This window comes from Equus asinus, chromosome 13, assembly GCF_041296235.1.
Source record: "Equus asinus isolate D_3611 breed Donkey chromosome 13, EquAss-T2T_v2, whole genome shotgun sequence".
Classification (NCBI taxonomy): Eukaryota; Metazoa; Chordata; class Mammalia; order Perissodactyla; family Equidae; genus Equus; species Equus asinus.
In genome coordinates, this window is record NC_091802.1 from 9,397,820 (window position 1) to 9,413,329 (window position 15,510).

The window sequence follows — 15,510 nt, forward strand, 5'->3', positions numbered from 1 at the left end:
GTTTTAACACAGATCTGAATTTGCAGAGGCATCCAGGAGCTAATTTTAACCCTTCTAACTGCTGGCTGCCCCCACAAGTCATGAGAGCCTGTATGATCATCTCAACAAGTTTTATACTAAGAATTTTTAAATAGCTGCTAAATGGTTCTAGGCCCCCAGGTTCTCCCCTCTTCATTATATCGTATCATCAATTCTGGAGTCATGTTCAAAAATATATATATATGTTCACTTTTCTGCTCAAAATCTCAAGTGATTCCCCAGGGATCTCAGAATAATGTCCAGACTCCTTCGCTGGGCATTGGAAGCCCATCTCAAACAAGCCCGGCCCACTTCTCCAGCCTTCACCGCCATTCTGCCCCCTACCCACCCCAAGCCCTCACTCCAGGCTTGCCTGGTCGACCTTCCTGAAACACACCCTGGGAAGTCTTGTCTCAAAGCCATGATCCCTCAGTTCCCCAAGACTGGATCCCCCTCGCTGTTCCTCTCACCCATATAAAGGCCCACCCTCTGCAAGAGAGTGGAGAGGATAGAGGAAAAAGTGAGGCTCTGGAATCAGAAACCCTGGATTTCAATTCTGGCTCTATTGCTGTGGGGCCATTTGGCCAATCTCTTAAGCCTCTCAGGCCTCAGTTTCCCCATTTGGACAATGGGAATAATGATAATATAAATAGTATAAACCCCTCAGGCTTGCAGAGAAAATTAAACATAATAAAATATACAAAGATGCTATGTAAACTGGAAAGTACTACAAAAAGGTCATTATTATCTCCACAGTCACCACTCCCCTATAGATCTCTTCTTTCTTCCAAAGTAGTGTCATTATCATCTGTAGCAATTGTGATAATATTTTATGTATAGTTTCAAATCCCTCATACACATCTGATCCACTGTGCATCCTGCTCATTTTGGCAGTTTGACATTTAGTTTAACCTTGGAGAAGTGATTTATCCTTTTCATGTCTATGTACTCTCTTCCCACGTCCATTATCAGCTCCTTTGGGGCAGTGACCCTATTTCGCATCCCATTCCCTATTCCCAGCACAGAGCCCTGTGCCAAGCAGGTGCTCAAAAATGACGTGCTTATCAAGTGAAAGGTGATAGGCGTAGGGACTGGAGCCAGAGAGCTTTGAATCTCATTTCTGCCACTTACTAGTTGTGTGGCCTTGGGCAGCTTACTTAAACTCTTAGTGGCCCAATTTCCTTGACTGTGAAATGGGAATGATATCAGCACCTACCTCCCCGCACTGTTCACGAAGCTTCAGTGAGCCAGTGTGGGTAAAGCCTGGCGTGTGGCGAGTTCTTAATAAACGTAAACTATTACCATTAAGTGAGATGGAGTCTGGTCCCATTCTTTCCCCCTTATCACTTCAGTCCTCTTTCAACACAGATTCCCCATGAATCATCTTGACTCGTTTATTCACCAGAACAAACGTTTATTGAGCATCTGCTATGTACAAAAGGCTGTTCCTTGAATAAAAGCAGCTGGATTTATGCCTGATCATCTCTCTGTTGCTTTCTTCTAGGACAAATGGTGCTGAGAAACAGAGACAACTTCCATATGGGTGACAGACTTCAGCCTTCCCTTCTTGTTTTCTGGAACAGGGAGTAAGATGGTGTTCCAACATCAAGTCACCAGGTACAAAGAAGTTATTCATATTTCTTTACTGAAAGCTTTGTCAGATCCCTTAACATACTAGTATTTACAGGGAATCTCTAACAGCAGGGAATAGAGCTTGCCACATTTCCCAAACGCATTTAACCATGGGACCATTTATTTCACAGTTTCTCTCAAAATCAGCATTCTGTCAAACCTACCTTGCAAAACACTATGTGGAAGTCCTATTCCTATCTGTTCCTCCTCTGCCCACAAATTTATCTTGACTAATACAAACTCTCCCTTGGAAATGCTCCACCTACCGGAGACTACCCACTGGAAGCCTGGATGGGAAACCTTGATTCAGTAAACACTGATCATATACAATTTAAACTGGTCAGGTTATATTACTGTAAGTGGCTCTAACTTCTATATGTACAGCTGTTCCTACATCCAAAATCACAAATGTTTTGGCAAAAAAATTCCCCCAGGGCAACCATAAGAGTTGTCACAAAGACCACATATTTCCATTAGAACCCTCTAGAACTTCCTGCAGAAATTGTTGACTCTGACTTTAGCCTGATCTTTGTAATCTGTTTCCCAGTCTACAGCAGATTAGGAAAATGCAAAATCATGCCTACAAGAGGCAAACATACAACCATAGAAAGAATTACAGCTAAGACACTGGCCATGAAGATGAAGATATAAAAACTAATGAGTAGACACAAAAATTCATAGCCATCTGAGAACAGTTAGTGCAGGGTAAAATCCACCAAGAAACTAATATCTCTGACAACTTCATTACATCAACCTCCCAGACCCCTGTGTGATCAGGAAAAAGTTAAATTCTATTCAAGTTACTAGATTAAATGAAATAAGATAATAAGTAATACATTTTAGAAACCTTCTCTTCATCGATGGATTTTTTTAAATACATAAATAACAATGTGTTAAACGGTAGATCTTAAATTTTCCAGAAAATTCTGAGAAGAAGTGAACACCATCCCACATCGATGCTAGGTAGATGAGATGTGGTTAACGTCCGTGCTATTGATCACCCATTGCTTGACAATTCACCCTGTGGTTCTGCCCTTCACTGACCTTAGCACACTCTGCCCCAGTTCCAGCCCCTAGGACTCTAAGTCTCAAAGATCTGTGTCCAGCGTCAAAATCCCTACCCAGCTGACTTGGCATTATGCAGCCTCCGCTGGTCATTTATCCAAGTAATTTAACAAGAGTGAGAGATCAGGGCTGCAACGCATTTACATCTAATGAGTAAATGGTGATCCCCCAAATATAGCCAAGATAGAGTGCTGGGCTGGCAGATTTTGGAGTATAAAGAGAGGTGGGGGCCACACTTTGAAACTGCTCCGATCGCAGCATCTCAAGGTAAGTGCTCACAAGTGCCCACTTTTTTGCTCCATGTAGCTGTGATTACACCTAATCAGGTTACCAGTCAAGGAGGGAAGACAACACAGTAACCTTTACTGAGGGCCTACCAAATGTAAGGTCCTGCGATAAGGGCAGTGTGGGAGACAAGACAGCAAAACAGGTCATTGTCTTTCAAGAAGCTTTTACAAGGAGTAAAAAGATAAGAAGATATGCAATTATGAACAAAAATAAGGTAACCTGCAGAATAAAACTGAATATGATGCATAATTCCCCCTGTAATTGTTTAGGTTGGTGTTATACTATGCAGTTAGCAAATAAACATGTTAATTTGTGATCTCTCGTCTGTAATTGCCATGAAGTATTATTTGAAATTTTCATGGTTGTTTAGATTTTTTTCCCATGTCAGGATTTCTGGGAGATGATTGCAGGAAGAAATTCTCCCAAGCGTTTTATCCATCCTAGAATGCATCATAGCCTGGTTAACATTGACTGCTTTCCAGATTGGTCTTGCATGGGATGCCTTGTGGACTTTGGGCTGGGTCATGTCTGATACTGTAGTTGCACCCCTCAGAGGGACTCCAGCTTTGGGAGACTTGTGACACTTTGACTTCAGGCCACCATCTCCACCAGAGTACTTTCTTTCATAGATTCCCAGGGCTAAGAGGAATCTTAGAGATTTTTCTGATCCATCTGTCTCATTTTACAGAAGGAAACCAAAGCCCAAAGAAATTACAACAGCTACTTAACAAAACTTGGAATTACAAAACCGAGGTTCTGCCTCCAAATTGTATTTCTTTGAACTAAGGATTCAAAATATATTATGTAACCATTTAATTTTTTTTGCCTGAGAAATTTGTGAGAATTTTGGGGTATAGCTGGAGACCATTAGAGACTCATGAAAGACAGGGAAGGAGGAAACCGAGTGTTGAAATGTCTCTTCCTGCCTCAATGGTGTTTCATGACACGCCCCCCCCCCCCCCACCCGGTTCCACAGAAGTCCTGAAGAGTACGTGGGAAGTTTGTTTAAATTAAATTAGATACCGAAAATTTTTCAGACTCTCGTGCCTCCTTGAGATCATCACATAGGTTATAAACTCCTATTTCTGACCTGAGATTTCTTAGTCTTAGGTGATTTTTCAGCTGCCCTACCTACCTTCATCTTCTCCGAGAGAATTTATGATATCTAACAGAGGTGCTCTCCTTAGACCTCTTAAAGTCTTGCCTCCAGTTTACAACTCTTCTCCTGTTGCCAAAAGAATTCAAGTACTGGCTCTAAGCATCGAGGTTACAATCTGGATCATTTCCTTCCCTCCTTTCTTTCTTCCCTGACCTCTCACAGCCCTCTACCCTCAGCCAGAAGCATCGTCTCTCTAAGTCCCCATAACACTTCATTTAGACTCCTACAGAATTTGTCCTGTTCTTCCTTGTTCAAAGATTTATTTGAGCATTTCCCTTAACAGTTACTGAATTTTTGCATTCCTCTAAAGGGCAAAGACTGTCTTTATTCTTTTTTGTACCACCTTAAGGAGCTGACATGGTACTTTGCACACACAGAAGATACTCAGAGAAAGTGTTAATCAAATGTTGTAGTTAACCACTTATGTAAAGAATGATGATTTAAGTGAAGGGAAAACTGGCAAATTTATTTCCATCCCACGTCGTATACTATGTACCTATTTAAATATAGTTAAACTTGGAACAAACACAGTTTCTACATTTATTTTAACTCTTTGTAGTTGATTTATTCTTTGTTTTTGTTTGGTTTTGATATCTGAAATAACCCCCAAGAAGACACTTCATTCCTGAAGGACACTGACCATCACTTTGGGAACCAAGAAGGTAAGAGTTACATTCCGCTTGACTGCGAATGCAATAATTGAAACTAGCAAACACTGCTTTACACATTCTCATTCTTGCTGCACTCATAAGAAACTGACATTGATGAAAGTGAAACCAATTACTTAAGGATTCTTAAAAACAGATTATGAAATGTGCAGTTTTTACTCAGGGAAGAATGTCTCCCCAAATTTGCTCGTTACACTAATAGGTATAAAATGCAGTGCAGAACTTTGACAAGGAAGCTCCAGGTCAATATACTTAGCTGGCCCAGAACGTGGTGTTTATAGGGTCAAGATTAAGTCTTCACACACAGGCTAATTTTGCCATTTCTTGAGCAGAGTCTGCACCCCTAAATCCGCCAGGCTGTGCCTTTACTCACAAGTGACACTGAGAGGATAGAGAGCAATTCAAACCTCTGCACAGTATGGGAATAAAAACACTTTCCTCCCCTCTCCTGCAAAATTTGTGTTTATTAGAGGTAATTCTAGATGAATTAGGACCAAGGAAACACAAGTATAATTGAGTCACGACCACACTATTGCTGACGAGATATAGTTGAGAAATTCCCAGGAGAGGGATGAAAGTCAAGAGCCGTGTCATGGTGCACTGACAGCAAACAGAGAGAAGAAGGAGCACTCAGAAGGCGGTGGTGAGGATTAGGTGGACTGGGGTAGCCATCTCAATTAGAAGACTTCTAAAGACAGAAATAGAGTTGGTGGTTGAAGGGACATGGTTATGTAGGATTGGAAGTAGTTCAAGCTCTTGGAATAGAGAAGAGGCCAATTAGTGGACTTTCTGGGGTTAGAGTCCAGGGGCACCAGGAGTCATGTCAGAGAGTTGGATCACACCTAACAAGGCAAAGTTTATCAGCCAAGAAAGAATGGTTTCACCCTTGGGTCCCAGAACACAGGTGCATAATATGGGGAGAAGATTTGACTTAGCAACCACACGCACGCGGAGGATTGAGGGGCTTTGCTCAACAGTGAGCGGTGAGTCAGCAGTGTGACGAGGCTGCCAAAAGGCAGTCACCACTTCAGGCATTACACCTAGGTCAAGAGAGGTGAGGGCACATGCTGATGGAGGATGACGCGTGGTTTGGATGTCTCACTTTAAGAGATTAACAGAGGTAGGTTCACCGTGACAGTAAAGGAGATTCAGAAGTACATCATGGAAGAAGCAGATGAAGGTAGAGCTGGGGCTATTTAGCATGGAGAAGCCAAAGCTAAGGAGAATACAGAGCAGCCAGCAAATGGGTGAAGAGGTGTGTTGCGGGAAGAAGGTCTGAACTCTTTCTGTTGTTACCAAGAGCTGGAATGAGGATAGATCGACCTGAAGTTACAGAAAGCCAGATTTTAGTTTAAAGCAAGAAGAATCTTTGGCCTGTGAAACCTGCCCAAGATGGAAATGAGTTGTCCCTGAACAATTTCAAGTAGGCCAGACATCGCTTTTGCAAGAACATTGCTGATACAACTCACATACCATCTAGGTAGTAAAATTAGGAGCCACTGGGTTCTGAGTCACCGTGAGAGTGGTCTAGGGTGAAAAGAGAAAAATCTCCACCTCAAAACTGGTAGTGACTTGAATCCCAGATGGAAAGTCTTCTTTTTCTAAGAGGCCTAAAAAATATAGCTTGACTATGAGCTAGTGCAGTCTTTCCCCAACTTCAGGCTTTATTCTCATACCACCACCACAAATTTTGCCATATCCATTTAACACCATTACTGTTAATTCACTTAATATTTTTATTTACTTTCATTCCTTTCTTTTTCTTAGGTTTGTTTTTTAAAGTAACCCTATATACTTGCAATGAATGCATGGACCATCTACATCAGCATCAGCTGAGTCATTCGTTAGATATTCAAACTCTCAAACTCCACTCCAGACTTGCTGAATCAAAATGTACATTTCAACAAGACTCCCAGTTGGACTCATAAGCGCACCAAAGTTTGAGAAACACCATTTTATATCACTAGTATAAACGGATATCACACAATCTATAAATGGGAAGCGCATATTATCGTATTTTATCAATTCTAATTTTCTTCACATGTTTCACAAAATGTTATCTCAGAACTTGGGATGCACCTTATAATCAATGGAAGGAGTATCATAATTAGCTGTATTTTTTAATTGATTTGGGAAACACAAAATAGTTTATTTTACAATTGATGGCATATTTTGATAGAATAAGGTAATAGGCTTTAAAATGAGTATATAATTATTAAAATTAAGAAATATTTGCCTAAAATCTTTTTGTGGATGACCAATGGGACCATGCCATTGTTTTAGAAAGAGTGGCTTTAGAAAAGCAAAATAATGCTTTAAACCAATGGTTCCCACACATCACTGTGCCTGAGGCCCTTGGGAAAAATTCAGATTCCCCAGTCCCCACCACAGAGATACTGTTGCAGAAGATTTTAACGTGGATCATCTTCCAACACTTTGGGTATCGTGTTTAACACTAAGTCAAGTTAAGTAATACAAGGTCATAAACCTGTAACCTGACAAGATTCCCTCTTGCCACAGTGCAACCATTCTCCACGTGTGGCCGTGGAACCTTGGAGATCCCTGCGAACTTTTCAGGAGGTACATGAGGTCAAAACAATTTCCATAATAATATCTGGATGCTATTTGTCTTTTTCACTGTGTTTTCCCAATGATGCAAAAGCAAGGATGGATAAAACTTCTAGTACTTTATTACAAATTGAGGGACAGCACCAAACTACTAGAAATCATTGTATTCTTTACTGCCATACACTGGCACTGAAAAAAAAATTTTTTTAATTTAAAAAGCCAGCTTCGCTTTAAAATGACTTAAAATTTACAGCAGTAAAAATTATTAATTTTATCATATCTCACTTGTGTACACATCTTTATAATATTCTATGTGATAAAATGGGAAGTCTGCATAAAGCACTCCCGCTGCACACCAGAGTTTGGGGTTGTCTCAAGGAAGAGCACATGTGCAGTTGTATAAGTTGCAAGATGAACTAGCCACTTTATTCTCAAAGACCATTTTTACTTGAGAGAACAACTAGTGGGCAAACTATGATTATTCAGAGTTGGATATTTGGCAGCCATTTTCTTGAAAAAGAATAGTGTGCTCATTATTTCAAGGAAAACAACTGATAATATTTGCTACTAATGACAGCTTTGAGCTTTCAAGCAAAAATTAGAATTTTGGAAAATCTGTACCTGCCACCATTAGCTTGACAATTTCCTAATACTGAAAGAATTTTTTAATGAGAACAGTGCTGATATTAATGATTGTGATTTTTTTCTATTAAACAATGAAACGTGTCAACATTTGGAAGTTCTGTATAATTCAGTGAACCAATATTTTCCAAATAACCAATGTATGATATTCACACATGGGTGAAAGATCCATTCAAAGTTTAAGCCAGACCAACGGATTATAATGTAACTGAGCACAAAATGTTTGTTGATGAGATTTCAGATTCCACATTGCAACTAGCCTTTAAGAAACTAGCACTTTTCAAGTTTTGGTATAGTCTCGAAGAAAAATATCCACAATTTTTGAAAAGGCAATTAAAATACTCTTTGTTTTTCGAAATTTCATAACTATGTAAGGCCAGATTTTCTATAGTTACTTTAACCAAAAAAAAAAAAACCATACAGCAACAGATTGAATACAGAAGTAGACCTGAAAATCCAGTGGTCCTCTATTCAGGAGACACGAAAGAAAGTAGCAAAAATGAAAACAATACTTCTCTTCTCACTAACATTTTTGTTTTAGAAAATATAGTCATTTTCATAAAATACGTTACTTGTGTTAACATGTAATGGATTTGGTAGTAATTTTAAACGAGTTAAGAAATATTTTTAAATTTTCTCTATTTTAATTTCTAATATAGTAAATATCAATAGTTATGACCAATACATAAGCCAAAACTCATTGAGTTCACAGTCATTTTTAAGAGTGTGAAGGGGTTCTGAGCACAGAAAGTTTGAGAACTGCTGCTGTAGGAAACCCCACCCACACCACACGTGAGGGTCGGCCTTCAGAGAAGGGGAAAGCAACGCGGATGAATTCTTCCTCCTCCGACAGGTAGAAACCGAGAAAATTTAAACCTGCCTAACGGGCAGAGGCCGGGAGCTCTCTCTGTGGGTGCTATCGAATTCCAGTCTCTTACCATGAAAACTTAACCACAATCCCACAGATAGTTCAGCAGAGTCACCGGCCAAAGTAAAACTAAAATGCAACTGAATAAGGCCCAGAGGGAAGCAGATGCTTCTCTTTCTGCGGGAATCGAACTCTGCAGAATCACAAGAAGGGATGTTACCAATGAAGAGTGCTTTCATGAAGGCTGAGAACGAGGAGGTGACTTCCAAGAGAAAACTATAAAATATTCAACTTTCCCTCTTTTAATAGGGAGCGTAAAGACCTTATTAAAAAAATAGGGGCTGTTTCTTGCGAGATACGGTGATACATGTGTGTAATTGAACTCCATTTTACAGTCAAAGGAGAATGAATGGGAAGGAAAAAAAGAGGGAAAGAAAGGGAAAGGGAAGAGATGTGGGGAAAACAAGTAGAGGACTCGGGAGAAAAGAGATCCAGGGGGAAATGAGGAAAAGGAATCATAAAGCCGCACAGCCTGCAGGGACTTCGAAGTGAGCGAGGCTGGCTGCTTCACTTTCGGAGGGAATAGACAGGGACCCAGAGAAGTTAAGTGATTTGACCAACTTAAGTCCCAGGACTTTAAGCCAGATTTTCCAGCTTGTCAGCAGGGAAAACACATAAAGAGAAGGGCCAACTGGAAAGAGGAATGGTTTGGGGACGGGGTGACAGGAAGGATGAGTGGGAGTGTAGGGAAGGGAGAGGGAGAGAGAGAGAGGCAGAGAGAACTCCTACACACCACACACATACACGCATCAGGCTGTGAGTTCTAAGGCAGATATTAATCTAATTAAACACTGTTTGTCACCCCCTGACACTGCTACACACAACTGAAGTTTGGAGACCCCTGCACTAGGCCCCGTATTTCTCATCTCTACTATGTGTAGAAATCACCTGAGGTCTCATTAAAATGCAGATTCTTTTTTTAACCTATAATTCTTTTTTCTAATTGAGGTATAATTGATATAACATTCTATTAGTTTCAAGTGTACAACATAATGATTCTATATTTGTATGTGTTGCAAAATGATCACCACACTAAGCCTAGTTGACATCCCCTGTCTATTCCTTCTGGGCCCCTGTCTATTCCCACCACATATTCTTAGGAAATTTATTTTTCTTGTGATGAGAACTTTTAAGATCTACCCTCTCAGTAACTTTCAAATATGCAATACAGTATTATTGACTACAGTCACCAAGCTGTACATTACATCCCCAGGACTTATTTATTTCATGACTAGAAGTTTGTACATTTTGATCCCCTGGACCCATTTCACTCACCTCTCCCCTCTGGCAACCACCAAATCTGTTCTCTGTATCTATGAGCTCTTTTTACTTTTTTAAGAATCCACATATAAGTGAGATATAATGGTCTTTCTCTGTCTGACATATTTCATTTACCCGAATGCCCTCAAGCTCCATCCATGTTGTCACAAATGGCAAGATTTCCCTATTTTTTGTGGCTTAGTAATATTCCATTATATATATATTTTTTTCTTTGTCCGTTTTTCATTATCCACTCATCCATCAGTGGACACTTAGGCTGTTTCCATGTCTTGGCTATTATAATAATGCTGCAATGAACATGGGGGTGCAGATTTTTTTTGAGTTAGTGTCTTCATTTTCTTTGGGTAAAGACCCAGAAATAGAATTGTTGGATCACATGTAGTTCTATTTTTAATTTTGGGGGGAACCTCCATACTGTTTTCTATAGTGGCTGCACCAATTTACATTCCCACCAACAATGCAAAAGGGTTCCCTTTTGTCTACATGCCTGGAAAATGCAGATCCTGATTCCATAATCTGGGCTGTGTCTGAGATGGTGGGTCTGCATTTCTAATACACTCCTGGGTGATGCTGATGCAACAGGTTAAAGGACCACACTTGCAGTAGGAAGGCTCTGTGCTAACAGTTGTCAGATGTGGTGCTTGGACCAGCAGCAGCAGCATAACTTAGGAACTTACTGGAAATGCAAATCCCCAGGCCCCACCCCGGACCTGCTGAATCAAAAACTCCGGGGTTGGGGCCCAGCAATCTGTGTTTTAATAAGCCCTCCAGGTAATTCTGGTCACGTTAAAGTTTGGAATCATTACACCAGGACCTAATGCTTCTCACCACCTTGTTACCTATAATTAGTTAAATGTGCAGCCAATCTTTGTGTTCAAGTTATTACTTTTCACTGGGCTGTCTGAAATTTCTGCTAGGAATTATCAACATCCCAATAATTCTTTTCAGACATTTGGGGACAACACCGGGACCACAGGGCTCAAACATGATGCTTTTGGAAGTGATTAAGGAAGTGCTTCCCGAGGCCTCTTTATTGGGCTCCCCTTGGCTTCCTCTCCTGGTTCAGACTCCCCCACATGGAGCTGAACTAAGAGATATTCCCAAAACCAACACTCAGAGGTGAAAACAACCCCCCCAAACTTTTGTCTTAGAGTAAAATATCCCCCTTACCTCACTCCCACTTGCCCTCTCTTAGCCCCTAGACCTCATCCTAGGTTCCTGAAGACCTAGGTTAATCCCGGGAGCTTTTGAATCTGGCCCCCTATCTGAATGGAAATAACAGGGTGGAACCCTTCAGATTCAAGAGTCACCCAGGCTCCAGACTCAGAAGTCCCCCCTGGTCTTCCCAGCCCCCAGCAATCATGAGCTCTGATGCAGAGATGGCTATTTTCGGAGAAGCAGCTCCCTATCTGCGGAAACCAGAGAAGGAGAGAATCGAGGCTCAAAATCGCCCATTCGATTCTAAGAAAGCCTGCTTTGCAGTGGACGATAAGGAATTGTATGTGAAAGGTATGATCCAGAGCAGGGAAAACAACAAAGTCACAGTCAAGACCGTCGATGACCGGGTAAGTGTTGATCTCAGATGTCTTTGCTAATATGGGCGTCCTCATTTTTCTTTGGAGTGGAATACTAAAGATTGCATGGTCCATAGGAATCTGAAGACAGAAGGAAATTTACATCTATCTGTTCTGTAGTAAAGTAGCAGATAAAAACCATCATTGCACACTCCTTTGCTCCTGCCTCTTTGCTTCTCTGAGGACTTGGGCTTCGAGTGTTTTTGTGATATTTGCTTTGGAGAAAGGGGAAGGTGAAGGTGGAAGAGGTTGGACTATTCAAAGGAGAGATTGATGCTAATTGCTGCTGGGTGGACCCAGCAAATAATAACTCTCTAGGCTGCAGGGTGACTTACAGAGGAACTTCCGGAGGCAATGTCTAGTTTAATGCAGAGAATTACAGTGCACCGTTCAATTCAACATGTACTGAACACTCACTATGTTTAGGTCACAGTGTCCATTACTTTGCACATATAAGCAAATCTCAGCACCTGCTTTCCCAAAGCTTACCATCTAGTGTCAGAAGCAAGATGTACATGGCAGATATGAATCTCAGTTCAAAAACTCGGGCATACCAAATAGATTTTTCTTTTATTTATGTTTTTATTATTGAACTTAACCTCTGATTTCAGCTTCTCTTCATTGGGCTGGAAATACATTTTCTTCAGTCATTTTTAGGGCCTCACCAGAATTGTGCCACATTTTCAGAACCTTACACATATCACACTGGGGTCTCACTGCTTCCCTGGAGGATCTTCTAAGAAACAAGTCCCAGTCTCTGAAGATTCAGGATGCACAGACTTTTCCATCTCCCAAGGTGTCTCTCTCTAGTGTAGGGCAGTGGGCGGAAGAGTCTCCTTTCCTCAAGAGATGTGGTCCACACCAACACATCCTCTTTCTTTTGTCTTTTCAGTAAAACCCTCCAAGCTCTTCTAATGACTTAGGCTTTTAGAAAACAGAAGCCAGAAAGCCTTATTGGCTCTTTCTCTTTTCTGCCCTATTTTCTACCTCTCCTGAGTAACAGAGTGCAGAGCCAGCTATATGCTTGAATGGGGGAGAAAGAAGGGAAAAAATGGAAAGGAGAAAATTAAGTGATAGTCTCAAAGTATTGTTCAGCCATCCACCATGCTGCAACTCCAAATCCAAATGTTTTAACTATCAGAGCAGAGGTACAAGGAATTATGAAAGGCTTGAAAAGACAGGGGAGAGAGGAAATGGGTCATAAGAGAAGGGACACTTAAGAAGAGCTTTGGAGGTTTCTAGACACCGTTTCAATGAAGATATTCCAGACAAAGGAACCCACATGAGCAGAGGTATTGAGGTGGAAATACACAGAATGCATTGGAGTAGTTCTTCCCAACCCTTTCTCATCGCAGCATTTACAGCAAATGGGGTAAACAGAGGCAACCTGGCCTGGCCTTGGCCACCCTGAGTCCCAACTGGCCACCCTCAGAGCTAAAGGGCACTATCACTCTGTACACCTGCAACCTGCTCCTGGCACACAGGATGGTATGCCTCCTGGGGGGCATGAGACTAGAATTGGTTGTGCAGTTTGACCAGAATTAGATTAATCAAGGACTGTTATTTACAGATCATCTCTGGGCGTGGAAATTATCCATGAAGTTATTCATAGTAATGGGGTAATCGCACCACAACATCTCTCTACTTCCAGCATACTAGAGTGAGGTATGGATCTCAGCTCTCCCCTCATCACGTACTTTTTCTCTCAATACCCAGACACTGACTCTGAACAGTGACCAGGTGTTCCCCATGAACCCTCCAAAATTTGACAAGATAGAGGACATGGCCATGATGACTCACCTGCATGAGCCTGCTGTGCTGTTCAACCTCAAAGAGCGCTACGCAGCCTGGATGATCTATGTGAGCGCTCCTCAACATCTCTTTATTCCACTGATCTCTCTGAGTAAAAATAAGATCCACATGTTGAATTTTCTGATTTTTCTCAGACCTACTCAGGTCTCTTCTGTGTCACCGTCAACCCCTACAAGTGGCTGCCGGTGTATAACCCCGAGGTGGTGACAGCCTACCGAGGCAAAAAGCGCCAGGAGGCCCCGCCCCACATCTTCTCCATCTCTGACAACGCCTATCAGTTCATGCTGACTGGTGAGTAATTTCTTCCAGTCAATTTTTTAAAATAGTTTTTAGTTAATTATTCAAATCCTTTAACTGGACTGGTTCTTAGTTATTCACGCCCTTCACAGGCCTCGGTCATCTTGTGCAATAATCAAAATGACCTTAAGAGATTCCAATGATTTCATGATGGAAAGCCAGGGGTGCAGGATCTTCCATTACCAGTCACGATGCATGGCCGGTGCTCATGACTGAAACCACACCAAGGACATGCTTATTTGGGGGGAATGTGGAACATAGAGAGATACCCTGGCCCCACCTCCAAAGAACTCCCCAACATGGACGTGCTTAGAAGAGAGATTATATTAGTAGCCAGTTAGGAATGCAAAGTTGGAGAAACGGACATAGCAATGTCGCTTCACCTGTCTTCTTCTCCAATCTCAGGCTCCTCTTTCTCCTCCCTAAGTTGCCAGAATGGCCCCGGGAATAGAGATGTGGTACTACTGTCACACCGTCATGGCTAGTATGCTTCTGTCTGTTTAACTTTCACCTGACTTGACTTGGCACAGATACGAGAAGTGGAAGCAAGCATCTGAGATCTGATGATGCTTACACGTCATCTAGTACAACGTTGCCCAAACTTCAGTCATTCTGGTCTCACCTTCATCATCCTAATTATTTCTGAATACTCAATATTTTTCTTAAAATTGGCTGAAGTAACATCAGCTTCAAAAAGGAAGGTTAATATCACTGTTTGTAAGAGTTTCCTAGGCCTCTGTAACAAAGTACCACAGAGCAGATGGCTTAAAAACAACAGAAATTTATTGTCTCACAGTTCTGGAGGCCAGAAATCCTAAATCAAGGTGTTGGCAGGACCACGCTGCTTTTGAAAACTTCAGGAGAATCCTTCCTTCCTCTTCCTAGCTTCTAGTGGTATGGCAATCTTTGGTGTTCCTTGGCTTCTAGAAGCATCACCTTGATCTCTACCTTCATCTTCACAAGATGTTCTCCCTGTGTGCATCTGTCTCTGAATTTCCCTTTTTACAAAGACACCAGTCATATTGGATTAGTGGCCCACCTACTCCGGGATGACTTCCCCTTAACTAATTACATCTACAATGACCCTATTTCCAAATAAGGTCACATTCTGAGGTACTGGGAGTTAGGCTTTACAAGCTCCGAGTCTGAGACTTGCCTTCTTTATTAAAAAGGGAAATGAGAAAGTGCAGGGGAAGAGTTAAAGGTCTGTGAACAAGAGTAGCTTTCATCCTGGGGGATTCCCTGTTCACCTCCCATGCTGCCCACGTCACACATCCCTCGTTTGGGAAATCCGCACAAAATGTTTCAAAGAAGATTAGAGATGCTGAAATCATCACACCACCCATTAATGGCAAAGCCAGAACTAGAACCCATGTATGCTAACCACCCCTAATGTTGCCCAGTTTTTATATTCTGCCTGTTTGTTGTTTATTTATTTCATTTTGCTTCCCTCTGCACTTCTAGATCGAGACAACCAGTCCATCCTCATCACGTGAGTAACCGTGTTTGCACCATGATGACTTGGAAGCCAGGGCCGTCCCTTCTACTCTGCTTGATCGCACTTACTTTTAAATTGGC

General features: G+C 41.5%; 1 protein-coding gene across 1 annotated transcript in view; it reads left to right on the forward strand.

The window, feature by feature from the left end:
* The first annotated feature begins 11,610 nt into the window (after positions 1 to 11,610).
* MYH13 (myosin heavy chain 13) overlaps positions 11,611 to 15,510 on the forward strand; it is a 47,721-nt gene continuing 43,821 nt past the window's right edge. The window contains exons 1-4 of the mRNA XM_070482141.1: positions 11,611 to 11,814; positions 13,540 to 13,683; positions 13,770 to 13,926; positions 15,397 to 15,424. Of these exons, the coding sequence (XP_070338242.1) occupies positions 11,611 to 11,814; positions 13,540 to 13,683; positions 13,770 to 13,926; positions 15,397 to 15,424 (533 nt within the window). The remainder of the gene's footprint in view (positions 11,815 to 13,539; positions 13,684 to 13,769; positions 13,927 to 15,396; positions 15,425 to 15,510) is intronic.